This window comes from Meles meles, chromosome 5 (genome assembly GCF_922984935.1).
Source record: "Meles meles chromosome 5, mMelMel3.1 paternal haplotype, whole genome shotgun sequence".
In the NCBI taxonomy this organism is placed as follows: Eukaryota; Metazoa; Chordata; class Mammalia; order Carnivora; family Mustelidae; genus Meles; species Meles meles.
Genome location: NC_060070.1, coordinates 114539557 through 114555822, shown reverse-complemented (window position 1 = coordinate 114555822; position 16266 = coordinate 114539557). Strand labels below are relative to the sequence as shown.

The 16266-nt window shown below is 38.8% G+C and overlaps 1 protein-coding gene across 2 annotated transcripts in view; it reads right to left on the bottom strand.

Moving 5' to 3' along the window:
• Nucleotides 1-16266, bottom strand: part of SDHAF4 (succinate dehydrogenase complex assembly factor 4) — a 46341-nt gene that overhangs the window by 26678 nt on the left and 3397 nt on the right. For both annotated transcript variants that reach the window (XM_046005563.1, XM_046005564.1), the window contains exon 2: nt 8665-8814. In XM_046005563.1, the coding sequence (XP_045861519.1) occupies nt 8665-8814 (150 nt within the window). The remainder of the gene's footprint in view (nt 1-8664; nt 8815-16266) is intronic.

Sequence of the window (16266 nt, the reverse complement as noted above, 5' to 3'; positions counted from 1 at the left end):
ATATTCCACACACCACATTTTGTTTATCCATTTATCTATGGATGGACATCTGAGCTGTTTCTTTTGGCTACCATGAATGAAGCTGCTATGAACAAAGGTATGCAGATACCTGTTCAAGTCCCTGCTTTCCATTGTTTTAGATATATACCTAGAATTGTTGTGGTCTATAGCTGACATTTTCTGAGAAATTGCCAAACTGTTTCCCATAGTAGTTGTATCACTCTATGTTCCAACCAGAAACACAGGGGTTCCAATTTCTCTACATTGTTGCCATCACTTGTTTTCTGGTTTTTCTTAAATTATAGCCATCCGAGTTGGTGTGAAGTGGTATCTCATCATGGTTTTGATTTGTAGGGAATGTGATGTTGAGCACATTCTCAAGTGCTTGTTAGTCATCTGAATATCTTATTTGGAGAAATGTATATTCAAGTCATTTGTCCATTTTTGAATTGAGTTGTTTTTGTGGAGTTGTAGGAGTTTTCGACTTATTCTCAGTTTTTTTGTCAGATATATGTTCTACAAGTATTTTCCACAATTCTGTAGGTTAACTTTTCACTTTCTTGGTAATATCCTTTGATATTATCCTTTGATATAAAATTTATTAATTTTAATAATGTCCAATTTATATACTTTTGTGTTTGTGGTCTATGCTTTTGGTGTCATGACCATGAAATTAGTATCACGATTTCCCCCCAATGTTTTTATCTAAGAATTTTATAGCTTTATCTCTTAAGAGTTTTGACATATTTAATTTTTAAACATGGTTTAAGGTAAGGGTCCAATTTCATACTTTTGCATGTGGATTTCAGGTGTTCTCAGCACCATGTATAGAAAAAACTGTCTTTTCCCCCACTGAATGATCTTGGCAACCTTCTCAAAAGCCAGTTGAGCATACATGTGAGGGTTTACTTCTGGGATTGCTACTTTTGTGTATGATGTTTTTTTTTTCCTTTTTTTTTTTTTTTCCGTTTGTTTATTTACAGCATAACAGTGTTCATTGTTTTGGCATCACACCCAGTGCTCCATGCAGTATGTGCCCTCCCTATTACCCACCACCTGGTTCCTCAACCTCCCACCCCCCCTCCCCCTCCCCTTCAAAACCCTCTGGTTGTTTTTCAGAGTCCATAGTCTCTCATGGTTCATCTCCCTTTCCAGTTTCCCTCAACTCCCTCTCCTCTCCATCTCCCCATGTCCTCCATGTTATTTGTTATGCTCCACAAATAAGTGAGACCATATGATACTTGACTCTCTCTGCTTGACTTATTTCGCTCAGCATAATTTCTTCCAGTCCCGTCCATGTTGCTACAAAAGTTGGGTATTCGTCCTTTCTGATGGAGGCATAATACTCCATTGTGTATATGGACCACATCTTCCTTACCCATTCATCCGTTGAAGGGCATCTTGGTTTTTTCCACAGTTTGGCGACCGTAGACATTGCTGCAGTAAACATTGGGGTACAGATGGCCCTTCTTTTCACTACATCTGTATCTTTGGGGTAAATACCCAGCAGTGCAATTGCCGGGTCATAGGGAAGCTCTATTCTTAATTTCTTCAGGAGTCTCCACACTGTTCTCCAAAGTGGCTGCACTAACTTGTATTCCCACCAACAGCGTAAGAGGGTTCCCCTTTCTCCACATCCTCTCCAACACACGTTGTTTCCTGTCTTGCTAATTTTGGCCATTCTAACTGGTGTCAGGTGGTATCTCAATGTGGTTTTAATTTGAATCTCCCTGATGGCTAGTGATGATGAACATTTTTTCATGTGTCTGATAGCCATTTGTATGTCTTCGTTGGAGAAGTGTCTGTTCATATCTTCTGCCCATTTTTCGATATGATTATCTGTTTTGTGTGTGTTGAGTTTGAGAAGTTCTTTATAGATCCTGGATATCAACCTTTTGTCTGTACTGTCATTTGCAAATATCTTCTCCCATTCCGTGGGTTGCCTCTTTGTTTTGTTGACTGTTTCCTTTGCTGTGCAGAGCTTTTGATCTTGATGAAGTCCCAAAAGTTCATTTTTGCTTTTGTTTCCTTGGCCTTTGGAGACATATCTTGAAAGAAGTTGCTGTGGCTGATATCGAAGAGGTTACTGCCTATGTTCTCCTCTAGGATTCTGATAGATTCCTGTCTCACGTTGAGGTCTTTTATCCATTTCGAGTTTATCTTTGTGTACGGTGTAAGAGAATGGTCGAGTTTCATTCTTCTACATATCGCTGTCCAGTTTTCCCAGCACCATTTATTGAAGAGACTATCTTTTTTCCATTGAATATTTTTTCCTGTTTTGTCGAAGATTATTTCACCATAGAGTTGAGGGTCCATATCTGGGCTCTCCACTCTATTCCACTGGTCTATGTGTCTGTTTTTATGCAGGTACCACGCTGTCTTGGTGATCACAGCTTTGTAGTAAAGCTTGAAATCGGGTAACATGATGCCGCCAGTTTTGTTTTTGTTTTTCAACATTTCCTTAGCAATTCGGGGTCTCTTCTGACTCCATACAAATTTTAGGATTATTTGCTCCAGCTCTTTGAAAAATACTGGTGGAATTTTGATTGGAATGGCATTAAAAGTATAGATTGCTCTAGGCAGTATAGACATTTTAACAATGTTTATTCTTCCAATCCAAGAGCATGGAACAGTCTTCCATCTTTTTGTGTCTTCTTCAATTTCTTTCATGAGTGTTCTGTAGTTCCTCGAGTACAGGTCCTTTACCTCTTTGGTTAGGTTTATTCCCAGGTATCTTATGGTTCTTGGTGCTATAGTAAATGGAATCGATTCTCTAATTTCCCTTTCTGTATTTTCATTGTTAGTGTATAAGAAAGCCACTGATTTCTGTACATTGACTTTGTATCCTGCCACGTTACTGAATTGCTATATGAGTTCTAGTAGTTTGGGGGTGGGGTCTTTGGGGTTTTCCATATAAAGAATCATGTCGTCTGCGAAGAGAGAGAGTTTGACTTCTTCCTTGCCAATTTGGATACCTTTTATTTCTCTTTGTTGTCTGATTGCCGTTGCTAGAACTTCTAATACTATGTTGAACAAGAGTGGTGAGAGTGGGCATCCTTGTCGTGTTCCTGATCTCAATGGAAGGCTGGGAGCTTTTTCCCATTGAGGATGATATTTGCTGTGGGTCTTTCATAGATAGATTTTATGAAGTTCAGGAATGTTCCCTCTATCCCTATACTTTGAAGCATTTTCATCAGGAACGGATGCTGGATTTTGTCAAATGCTTTTCTGCATCAATTGAGAGGACCATGTGGTTCTTCTCTCTTCTCTTATTGATTTGTTCTATCACACTGATTGATTTGCGAATGTTGAACCAACCTTGCAACCCAGGGATGAATCCCACCTGGTCATGGTGGATAATCTTTTTAATGTGCTGCTGGATCCTGTTTGCTAGGATCTTGTTGAGAATCTTTGCATCCATATTCATCAGTGATATTGGTCTGAAATTCTCCTTTTTGGTAGGGTCTTTGCCTGGTTTGGGGATCAGGGTGATGCTGGCTTCATAAAAAGAGTCTGGAAGTTTTCCTTCTGCTTCAATTTTTTGGAACAGCTTCAGGAGAATTGGTGTTATTTCTTCTTTGAAAGTTTGGTAGAATTCCCCAGGGAATCCGTCAGGTCCTGGGCTCTTGTTTTTTGGGAGGTTTTTGATCACTGCTTCAATCTCATTACTAGATATCGGTCTATTCAGGTTGTCAATTTCTTCCTGGTTCAATTTTGGGAGTTTGTAGTTTTCCAGGAATGCATCCATTTCATCTAGGTTGCTTAGTTTATTGGCATATAACTGTTGGTAATAATTTCTGATGATTGTTTCTATTTCCTTGGTGTTAGTTGTGATCTCTCCCTTTTCATTCATAATTTTATTAATTTGGGCTTTCTCTCTTTTCTTTTGGATTAGTGTGGCCAATGGTTTATCGATCTTATTGATTCTTTCAAAAAACCAGCTTCTAGTTTCATTGATACGTTCTACTGTATCTCTCATTTCTACCTCATTGATCTCTGCTCTAATCTTGATTATTTCCCTTCTTGCATGTGGAGTTGGTCTGATTTGTTGTTGATTCTCCAGTTCTTTAAGGTGTAGGGACAGCTGGTGTATTCTGGATTTTTCAATGTTTTTGAGGGAAGCTTGGATGGCTATGTATTTCCCCCTTAGAACCGCCTTTGCTGTATCCCATAGGTTTTGGACCCAAGTGTCTTCATTCTTATTGGTTTCCATGAATTGTTTAAGTTCATCTTTGATCTCCTGGTTGATCCAAGCATTCTTTTTTTTTTTTAATATTTTATTTATTTGACAGAGAGAAATCACAACTAGGCAGAGAGGCAGGCAGAGAGAGAGGAGGAAGCAGACTCCCCACGGAGCAGAGAGCCCGATGCGGGGCTCGATCCCAGGACCCTGGGATCATGACCTGAGCCGAAGGCAGAGGCTTTAACCCACTGAGCCACTCAGGCGCCCCGATCCAAGCATTCTTAAGCAAGGTGGTCTTTAGCTTTCAGGTGTTTGAGTTCCTTCTGAACTTTTCCTTGTGATTGAGTTCCAGTTTCAAAGCATTGTGATCTGAGAATATGCAGGGAATAATGTCAGTCTTTTGGTATCGGTTGAGTCCTGCTTTGTGACCCAGTATGTGGTCTATTCTGGAGAAGGTTCCATGTGCACTTGAGAAGAATGAGTATTCTGTTGTTTTAGGGTGGAATGTTCTGTATACGTCGATGAGGTCCATCTGGTCCAATGTTTCATTCAATGCTCTTATTTCTTTATTAATTTTCTGCTTCGATGATCTGTCTATTTCTGAGAGAGGCGTATTAAGATCTCCTATTATTGTATTCATATCAATATGACTCTTTATCTTGATTAATAGTTTTCTTATGTAATTGGGTGCTCCCATATTGGGGGCATAGATATTCACAATTGTTAGATCATCTTGGCGGATAGACCCTTTAAGAATTATGTAGTGTCCTTCTGTATCTCTGACTACAGTCTTTAGTTTAAAATCTAATTTATCTGATATGAGAATCGCTACTCTGGCCTTCTTTTGAGGCCCATTGGCATGAAAGATGCTTCTCCATCCCTTCACTTTCAGTCTGGGTGTATCCTTAGGTTCAAAATGGGTCTCTTGTAGACAACATTGTGTATGATGTTTTAATGAAAAATTTCCTCTTAGATTTTGGTGCCTGGCTAAAAGTATAAAAGAAAATTTTACCTTAGATTATGCTTCTTAAAAGTCTCTATCATTTTGGCTGATTGACCTGGTTATTAGACTGGGCTTAGTAAAGTGCTATAAACTGAAATATTTAACTGAATGAACAAAAAGAAAAGTTTTTATATTTTGAAGAGGTCCAGATAAAAGGTCCCTGTATCCTCTGTTGATATCTTCTTGCCTAGGAAGCTTCACTACATAGATGGGTTAACTCTTAGGAGACAAGCAGGGCAGCCCATCTCCCAAAATTTCAAACTGGTATGATTACATTTATGTTATTTAAAACGTTATTTTTTGACTAGCGAATATCTGTACATGCTTCACAAGTCAAAGACAGCAAAGAGTACAGAATGAAAATAAAGTAGCACTTTATAAAACAGAGCTTTAAGACATGAGTCAGATTTTGTATATATTAAATACAAAACAATATTTAGTCTATCACCACACCACTCTCAAAAAAACCTCTTCTTTCTCCAAACTTCCCCTTCTCTTTCTCCAACTACATGGCTATGGTGAGAACCACCACCTTCATCTGTGACCCACCCCACTGGCCACTCTGACTTAGCTCTAGACACCTGATCCAAGCTTGGCCAATGAACTCTCTTCTTAAGAAATTTGGAATTAGGGGGTCTAGGTGGCTCAGCTGGTTGAGCAATCAGCTCGTGGTTTTGGCTCAGGTCAAGATCTCAGGGTCCTGGGATCTAGCCCTGCCTTTGGCTCTGCGCTCAGCAGGATGTCTGTTCAAGATTTACTTCCTCTCCCTCCCCTGCCCCCACCTCACCCTCAGGCTTTGCTCTCAAAAAAATAAAATAAAATAAAATAAAATAAATAAATCTTTAAAAAAAAAAAGAATTTTGGAATTAGAAAATACCAATTGTTAATTTTGGTCTAGTTGTTCTATTGACCTGAGTAACAGCTAGGAGTACTTCCTTTGCCCACTGGACTTAGAAGGGAGTCTGATGACAGAAAATGATGAAGAGAAGTGACCAGGGACAAGAGAAGGAGGGAGAATATCCTGCTTTCCATATAGTGTTTAGTCCCAAGATTCATCTTTCTTCAAAGCCTAGCAGCATCACTGCCCTGGGGTATTCCACCTGTGTACCTTGTAGCCCAGCGACAACCTGTACTACCTTTTGTTTGAGTCTGCTCAAGTGCTTATCAAGCTATTTGCATTGAAACAGGTCTCAAGTCATATACTTCGTAATGTGAATAATGTGCTATAATAAATAAAACAGTCAATCACTGTGAGCGGCTTGGAAATTATTATTTTTAAAAAAGATTTATTTATTTATTTATTTGTTGGGGGAAGGGGGAGCACAGGCAGGGGGAGTGGCAGGCAGAGGGAGAAGTAGACTCTCTGCTGAGCAGGGATCCCAATGCGGGGCTTGATCCCAGGATGCTGGGATCATGACCTGAGCAAAACGCAGATGCTTAACTGACTGAGCCACCCAGGCATCCCCTGGAAATTATTCTTTTAAACCTACACATAGTGATGGTGAATATGGTAATTTATTCATTATGAAATATGCTTTATTATGTTAAAGAATTATAAACAACATTACTTCATTCTTTTTTCCTCAATAACTAAAATACCTTCTATGACACTTCAAAAATTACGAAATGCTTTACCATACAGTCATACCTCATCTTATTGTGCTTCACAGATACTGCAGGTTTTTTTTGTTTTGTTTTGTTTTTACAAATTGTGCAGGCAAAGGTCTTGAAAGAAATGAAAAGTGCTACTTCAGTGAATACAGGTGATAAGAGAGGCAATAACCTTATTGCTGACATGGAGAAAGAAGTCATCTCTGTAACATCCAAGTGCGCAGGGTGACAAGCAGGTGCTGATGGAGAAGCTGCAGCAGGTTCTCCAGAAGATCTAGCTGAGATAAGAAATGAGGGTGGCTACACTGAACAATGGATTTTCAGTGTAGACACAATGCCTTCTACTGGAAAATGATGCTTTCTAGGGCTTTCGTAGCTAGACAGAAGTCAGTGCCTGGCTTCGAAGCTTCAAAGAACAGGCTAACTCTCCTATTAGGGGCTAATGCAGCTGGTGACTTTAAGTTGAAGCCAGTGTTCATTTACCATTCCCTAAATCCTGGGACACTTAAGAATTACACTAAATCTACTCGGCCTGTGCTCCATAAGTAGAACAACAAAGCCTGGATGACAGCACATCTGTCCACAACACGGTTTACTTAGTATTTCAAGCCCACTGATGAGACCTACGGCTCAGAAAAAAAGATTCCTTTCAATATATGACTGCTCATTGACGGTGCACCTGGTCCCCCAAGAGCTCTGATGGAGATGTTCGGTGAGACTAATGTTGTTTTCATGCCTGCTTAACACAGCATCCATTCTGCAGCCCGTGGATCAAGGTCATTCAACTTTCAGGTCTTATTATTTAAGGAATACACTTTGTAAGGCTGCAGCTGCCATAGGTAATCGTTCCTCTGATGGATTCAGACACAGTAAATTGAAAACCTTCTGGAAAGGAGGTACCATTTTGATGCCGTGAAGGACTTGTGTGATTCATGCGAAGAGGTCAAAATATGACCATTAAAAGGAGTTTGGAAGAAGTTGATTCCAACCCACATGAATGCCTTTGAGGAGAGGAGTTCAGGATTTCTGTGGAGGAAGTGACTGCAGATGTGGTGGAAACAGCAAGAGAACTAAAACTAGAAGTGGAGCCCAAGATGGGACCGAATTGCTGCAATCTGTTGAACGAACTTGAACAGAGGAGTTGCTTCTTATGGATGAGTGAAGAGAGTGGTTTTGTGAGAGGGACTCTACTCCTGGTGAAGATGCTGGGAAGACTGTTCAGATGACAACAAACGGTACAGAGTATCACACAAACTTAGCGGAAAAAGAAGTGGCAAGGTTTGAGATGACTGACCCCAATTTTGAAAGAAGTTCTACTGTGGGTAAAATGCTACCCAACAGCATCTCATGGTACAGAGGAATCTTCTGTGAAAGGAATAAGTCAATGTGGCAAACTTCACTATTGTCCTGTTTTAGGAAATTGTTATAGCAAGTACCACCCTGGTCAGTTGGCAGCCATTAACGCTGAGGCAAGTCCCTCCACCAGAAAAACATTATGACTCACTGAAAACGCAGATGATAGTATTATTTAGCAATAAAGTGTTTTTAAATTAAATTTTACATATATATGTATACATATATATAAATTTATATTTAAATTATATATTTAAATATATTTATATTTAAATTATATATATACATTTATATTTAAAAATATGTATTTATATATATTTTATATAGATACATGTGTATATTTTAGACACAGTGCTACTGCACACTCTACAGTCTGCAGTACAGTGTAAACATAACTTTAATACATACTGGGAAGCCCAAAAAAAGTTATTTGACTTGCTTTTCCACCACATGTGCTTTATTGCAGTGATCTGGAACCAAACCTGTAATATCTGTGCGGTATGCCCATACTCACTTGTCAATGGTTCTTTCTCTAAATTAGAATCTTCGGGTGCATCAAAACGACCTTCTGGTAACTTTGGCTTCCTAAGAGATTGTTGGATAGGTTTGGATTTTTCTCCTTGAGAACTCATTTTCTTCACAGAATGGCATGAGAGGGGTGATCCTGGAGAGTGGAGACAGTGAAAAATTAGAAGCTGTTCTTTTATTCTACTTTAAAAAGCTAACAGTTTTATTTGTTTTTAGCTTATACACTCATAGTTATCAAAGCACAAAATGTACAAAAGGACATACAGTGAAAATTCTTTCCTCCATCTTCTAGACAGCTATGTCCCTTTCTCAGAGGCAACCAATATTATCAGTTTAAAAAGAAGAGCTTTAACATGAATTAGTTAACCATTATCAAAATTGTAAAAACTTATATATATAAAATAGTGATTCCTGTGTGAAGCAATGCCCCAAATAACAGAAATAAGATATGAAGCGTTACTAAGTATACAAAGTTTTAATGACAATATTTACTACTTAAATTATAAGAGACTGTATTTAGTATTCTTTTATTTGAATCCTAATCATGATTCTCTTTTCCTTCCAATTAAACATTTAAAAATGTACTAGGCATTTACAGCATAAAAATGAGCTCACTTTCTCCATAGGTCATATGGAGAAAGCTAAACTTTCTAAACTGTTATGAAAGCTATCCAACCCTTGTTAAGATCATGTTCAATAAGTACAAAACCATCCTGAAAAAATGACTTCAGGGTTGGGTTTTGAACTTCCTAAAGGAATGGCTTCAGAGGCAGACAGAGTTGGGGACCAGTTCCAGTTACACCCCTGTGGTAAGCAGAATAATGGCTTCCAAAGATGACTGGAATCTCACACTCAGAAACTATAAGGAGGTGAGGTTCCACGGTAAAGAATTTAGGTAGCACTCCGAATTGAGGCTGCAAATCATATGAACTTAGACTACAGCAACTACCCTGGACTATCTGTGTGGGTCCACTGTAGTCACAAGAATCCTTAAAAGGGGAAGAGACAATTGGAAGAGAGAACCAGAAGGACAGCAGCATGAGACAGCCGTAATGGACAATGCCGGCTTTGTAGATGGAGGAAAGGAACTTCAGCAGTCTCTACAAGTTGGAAAGGGAAGAAAGAGATTGTCCCCCTAGAGCATCCAGAAGAACACAGTCCGAACACTTTGATTTCAGTCCAGGGACTTTTCACCCATGTCAGACTTCTCACCTCCCTGCTAGGTTTGTGACAACTGGTTATAGCAGCGGCGGGAAACTAATGCGGTTTTAGTTGTTTGACCTTTGGTAAAGTGACTTACCCTTTCTACATCAGTTTCCTCTCTTCTAAATTGAAGGTAACAGTACCTATCTCATGAGTTACTAAATAAATTAAACATGCAAGCTTTTACCATTGTGACAAGTTTTCTAATATTATCATTGCAGTATTATCTGGAAGCTCACTGTGGCATTACATATAATGAGAATTTTCCTTTATTATAAGTATTTTATTCATATTATAGCTATCATGACATCATCTTACCATCTGCTTTAAAAAATTATATATAGAGGTTCCTGGCTAGCTCAGTCAGTCGTGACTATTGATCTTGGGGTTGTGAGTTCAAGCCCCATGTTGGGTGCACGAATTACTTAAAAACAATTATACATATAAAAACAGCCATGCGTACACACACAAATATATATATGTATATAAATATTTGTACATATATATCTTTCTCTCTTTTTTTATGTACATACCCTCCACAGCCAACTTGGAATTTATGTAAGACTTGTTTGTAAGATTACATAAAGTTAACGTTACATACAAACTGTATTAACAATTTTGAAATAGTGGCTGTTCATTTGCATATCTACTGCATATAGCTCAGGGAGTAGCAAAGTTATTGTTTGAATGACCAATTAGAATACAAACTATCATTCTCCCACAGATCCAAGAGCCCACAAAACACAAGGATTAAAAAAATACATAAATATTTTAATAAAGCTATGACAATAATCTGCAGAATTAATACAGTTTTCTCCCAACTACATGGTCACTTATATAAAATACTACATATTTGTGACATTAATTGGCTGAGAAAAACTGTGGATCAACAAAAATATCTATGCACATTAAAATAAAAACATTTACTTATTTAAAATTTTTACTTGTTGATTTAGAGTACATACCATTTTGCCTTCAAACTCCCACTCCATTATCTAAGGACGTACTGAATTTTTTTTTATGTCCTCATAATCATATTTAAACATATACAAAAAGGCTAAAGAGGAAAACCTGCAACAATATCTTATAAGGCAGAATTTACTTTTATTTAAGAAATGGAAAATATAGAAATATGAGCTTCTGATTATACTAATATATTTCATATAGCAAGCTGATCTTGGCTTATTGTGACTATTTTAAAAATACTATATTGAAGATTTTGGTGAATATAAACCATGCTCAATAGAAAGATATTTCCAGTCCAAATCATGGGATTTTTGTTAGTCACTTCTTTTTTTTTTTTTTTAAAGATTTTATTTATTTATTTGACAGAGAGAGAGGTCACAAGTAGAGAGGCAGGCAGAGAGAGAGGGAGAAACAGGCTCCCCACTGAGCAGAGAGCCCGATGCGGGACTCGATCCCAGGACCCTGAGATCATGACCTGAGCTGAAGGCAGCGGCTTAAACCACTGAGCCACCCAGGCGCCCCTGTTAGTCACTTCTTATCTGAAATATAGGATTCTTTAGAATGTGACATCAATATAACACAATTTAGGAAGTTTAGCCAACTTCCACAACAGAAACTTCTGTTCATTATCTAATGTCCGACTATGTATCCATCAACAAATCCATCACAAATTTATAAAGCATGAAAGGCTGTTTCTAAGTCATGATAATTCAGTAATAATTGATATAGATATACAGAAAGTATTTTAATAGTTACAAATTAGATTCTACATGTGGACAGATTTTTCATCTATTCTGGCTAATGACTAGATTCTGCATCTGGTTACTAAGCGAGTCTGTCTTCCTGCACATTTAACAACTCACCTTGAAGCCTAAAAATCAGCCAAGTATTTATTTAACAGATACCAGTAACCACCTGCTACTGTGCATTCAGACTCCACTCAATACAATGAATTAGCACTTTCTGTTTTAGGTTTGATTGTTTTGCAAATCAAAAAAAAAAATCTCTTAATTCAATGCTTAAAATGATATTCAGTATAAAAATTAATCTTGGTAAGTTCCAAATCTGTAGAAATTCCTAAGCATTTGCACAAAATCATAAAAAATGGCACAAAATAGTCTTGACTACCAGTTATAATGCAGACATAACCTGAAGCTAAAAAATTTGCCTCTGAAATGATACAGATGTACTAAATATAACTAATACAAGTAATAAACATGGGTAGATGCCTCCTATGTGCCAGGCTCTGTACTAGTGGCTGAAAACATGACACCTCTTTAAACCTCACAATAATCCAATGGGGCAGGTCTAATGGCCTTTAATTTACATTAATTGTGTTCAATTTGAGCAAAATTATTTTCTGAAAAAGTGACATTAGGTAGATGTGGTGGAAGCCGCCTACTGTCTCAAGTAGCCCCCTTTCCCTTCTTCCATTCAGTTCTAAGATTCTCACTCCCATCTCATTTGCTCTTAAGCTGAGCACCAGGCCACTTGCTTAGAGAAGACATTTCCTGGCCTCTCTGAAGCCAAACAGCCACACGTCCAAGTGGTGACCAATGGGTTGTGACTGGAAGTGATGCGTGCAAATTCTGGGTTGCCCCACTTCTGCAAAAAGCTGATTGCCCTGGATGTCTTTTCCCACTTCTTTGGGTTAGAATACAGACATGGCAGTGACCCAGCTTCAACCATGCAGAGTGGACAAAACCCAGGGCAAGGGGATATGTAAAATATTTAATAACTTGTATGATATAGACAGTGCCCATTCAGAGCCTATGTCCAACCATTCAGAACATAGGTTGTAAATAAGTAAAATTCAACTATTGTACATGGGTCTGATCAGCGGCACTGGCCTACAGACGGTGCAGCAACAAGATGGAAAGAACAATGATCCCCGAATTACCTGTCAAGGCAGAGTTGTCCTGCCTGTTCCATCAGCAGAACTGTGACAGCAGCTTGGCCCTTTCCTTCGGTAATACCATGGACAAGTTAAAAAAAAAAACCAAAAACCTGGCAAACTAAGGGCACTAGAATCACACATGGGTTCCAATGCCAGCCACCCCACTTTTAGCAATGTGACTGACCCCAAGGCGGTTACTGAACCTCACTGAGTCTGTAGCCTCCCCAGAACGGGGATACTTCTACTTGTCCTGCAGCCTAACTCAGAAAAAGGGAGTAAGGTGTGTGTCTCCATTAAGCCTAACTGTAGGACACAGAAGTCAATGTGCGAAAGGGTTTTTGGTAAAGAAGAGGAATATGAGTGTACTGTGGGAAAAGACAGAGGAGTAGCAGGAGAAGTTCGAGAAACTAGTCCGTAGGTCTGGTCTTGAGTACTTCTGAAGGAACTTTATCTTAGAATAAAAGGTTACAAGGAAAAGCTAAAAGACCAACTTTCTCAAAGGACTCTGAGACCACAGTGGCCTAGACAGAATCATTTTTGTAGACAGGTTAACAGTGTAACAGACTGGGGAGGAGGAGAATTCCTCTCATTTCTGTACCGTACAAGATAAGACAGGGGACATTGTTGCTCTTTGGTACCCACACGCTTTAGAGCTTTGGAATCAAGTCTGTGCACAGCCACCGGGCAGAGGTGGAGGCAGTAAGGCTTGAAGGGCAGACAGCGAGAGAAAGGGGTCTGTTGGATCATAAGGAATAGCAAAGATGTGAAAGGGAGCCCCAGCACCACTCCTATGGACTCTGCCTATCAAATAGCAGGTACTAAGCAACAGTAATTACAGCTGACCCTTGTACAACACAAGTCTGAACTGCACAAGTCCACTTATAGGTGGATTTTTCATAGTACAGTACTATAAATGTATTTTCTTTTCCTTATGACTTTTTAAAATAATGTTTATTTTCTCTATCCTATGTTACTTTAAGAACATATAATATATATAATACACAAAACATGTGTTAATCAACTGTTCATGTTATCACAAGGCTTCCACTCAAAAGTAGGCTATCAGTAATTAAGTTCTGGGGTAGTCAAAAGTTATACGTGGATTTTTTATGGTGCAGGGGATCAGCCACTAACCCCTACAGCGCGCAAAAGCGAGCTGTATGTTAATGTTTGTATTACACTGTGGTCTTGAGCACGCTTCTGACTACCTCGACTGCATGGGCAATAGCTGACAAACTTAAAGCAAAAATCATCCTTTGAGAAACAAGGAAATCACCACCATAAAGCCTATGTCATCTTCTTCAAGGGGTGATCTGGCCTTATCCAAAGACTATTTAAGGGGCACCAGGGTGGCTCAGTCGTTAAGCATTTCACTTCAGCTCAGGTTATCAGGATCCTGTGATCGAGCCCCACATTGGGCTCCCTGCTCAGCGGGGAGCCTGCTTCTCCCTCTCTCCCTGCACCCCTGCTTGTGTTCCCTCTCTCACTGTCTCTCTCTCTCTCTCTGTGTCTCAAATAAATAAATAAAATCTTTTAAAAAAAAGTCTCTTTAGAACTGTTTACAAGCACATTACAAACAAGATGACCTTCTGAAAGAATAATAAGCAAAGGAAAAAAGACTGATTGAAAACAAAAGAAAACAACAAGCAAGTTTTCATAACTTGTTTCTGGCAATCTGATAAATTAGAGATGCCTAAAAACCTATCGCTATAGACACTTAAAAAGGTTGAAAAAACACACAAATATTTCTTAATCAAAGATCCTTTAAGAAAGTATAAAATGATAAACCAACAAAGCTATCCAGTGAGGTCAATAAACACTTAAACCACTACTTATCCTATGTCTTTCCCACCTAGAGCTGGGGTCCGGAGCTCCCAGAACAGCAGGAGAGGAGTCTTCTGGGCCTGAGCCGAACAGAAGCCTGCTAGAGGCCAGGGCTCCGGGAGGCTCGGCTCTCAGAAGAGAAATTGAGCCTGAGGATTTTGATGTGCATGTAAAATACCTGGAGGATCTTGTTAAAACGCAGACTCTGAGCAGGTGTGAGGGAGGCCTCAGATTCTGCATTTGAACAATCTCTGGGTGATGTTCATGCTGCTGGTCAAAAGAGCAAGGAACTAGAAGCAAACTTGCAGCTAATGAAGACAACAGTCAAGGAGGGATGAGTCTCCATCTCAACCTTGGTTCCGAGCAGAAATGAAAAAAATAGAAGCCCTTACCGAGATTTTGAAACTACTGGCTGACCACACTATGTTTATGCCTGATTACACACTATCAGCATGGTCCAAAAATGCCCAAGGGGAGCATCTTATATAAAGTGGACCCAAGTCAAGGTGAAGTGCTCCAGACACATGGGAAGAGCAGAAGCAAATCTTCTGTGGAGAAATACCCTCTCAACTCCTGTCTCATGTAAGTCTCAAGAGAGAATACCAGTAAAATTTGAGGAAACAAGCAATCACAAGCAAGAGTTAGTGAAATCAACCAATAGGACCAGATCATAAAGATGTGACATACTAAAAAAAAAAAAAAGTTGTGACATAATGACATCACTGAAATCAGAATATAACTATTTAATGTGTTCAAGGGAAAAAAAAAAAAAAGGCCAAAAGGGAGAAATGAGTAAGAGACTAAGAAAGGCCAACTTAAAACACAAAGAAATTTAGGAATGTAACAATTTAAATTTAAAGCTCAATAAAAGGGCTAAATAGAACAGATAAAATTGAGAAGAGAATCTGTGATCTATGATTAAGTTCTGAAGAAGTTATGCAGGAAAAAGCATAGAGACAAAGATGAAAATAACCAAAGAGAAGTTCAAACCTATGGAGGATCAAATGAGAAGATCTAACAAATGTTTGTTTAATCATAATTCCACAAGGAGATAGTGGAAATATCATGAGAAGTACAACAGATAGGAATCTTCAAACACAGGAAGCAAAAAGATGCCAAATTAAAGGGGAAAAAAGTACATCTGGACACAATGTAAAATGAACAACCCCAACAAGGAAGCCAGGTCAAAGGAAGATCTAAGAAGAAGCCAGATAAAAGATTACTAATGAAGGAACAAAAACCGGACAGATAACTTCCCCATAGCCATAATAGAAGCCAGAAGATAGAGCTATGAGAAAATGATACACCCACTGAAACCACCTTTCAAAAGCAAAAGTGAAAGAAACTAGATTTTCAGATTAAAAATAAGACCAATATCAAAAGAACACTAAGAAACTTTACCACAAAAGACAGTCATGAATGGGACTTCTAAGCAATGTACTTTAAGAAAATGATCCCAGCGGCGCTTGGGTGGCTCAGTGGGTTAAAGCCTCTGCCTTTGGCTCAGGTCATGATCCCAGGGTTCTGGGATCAAGCCCCGAGTCCGGCTCTCTGCTCAGCAGAGAGCTGGCTTCCTCCTCTCTCTCTCTCTCTCTCTGCCTGCCTCTCTGCCTACTTGTGATCTCTGTCAAATTAATTAGTTAATTAATTAATTAAAAAAAAGAAAGAAAATGATCCCAAAAGTGACATAAGAACAAA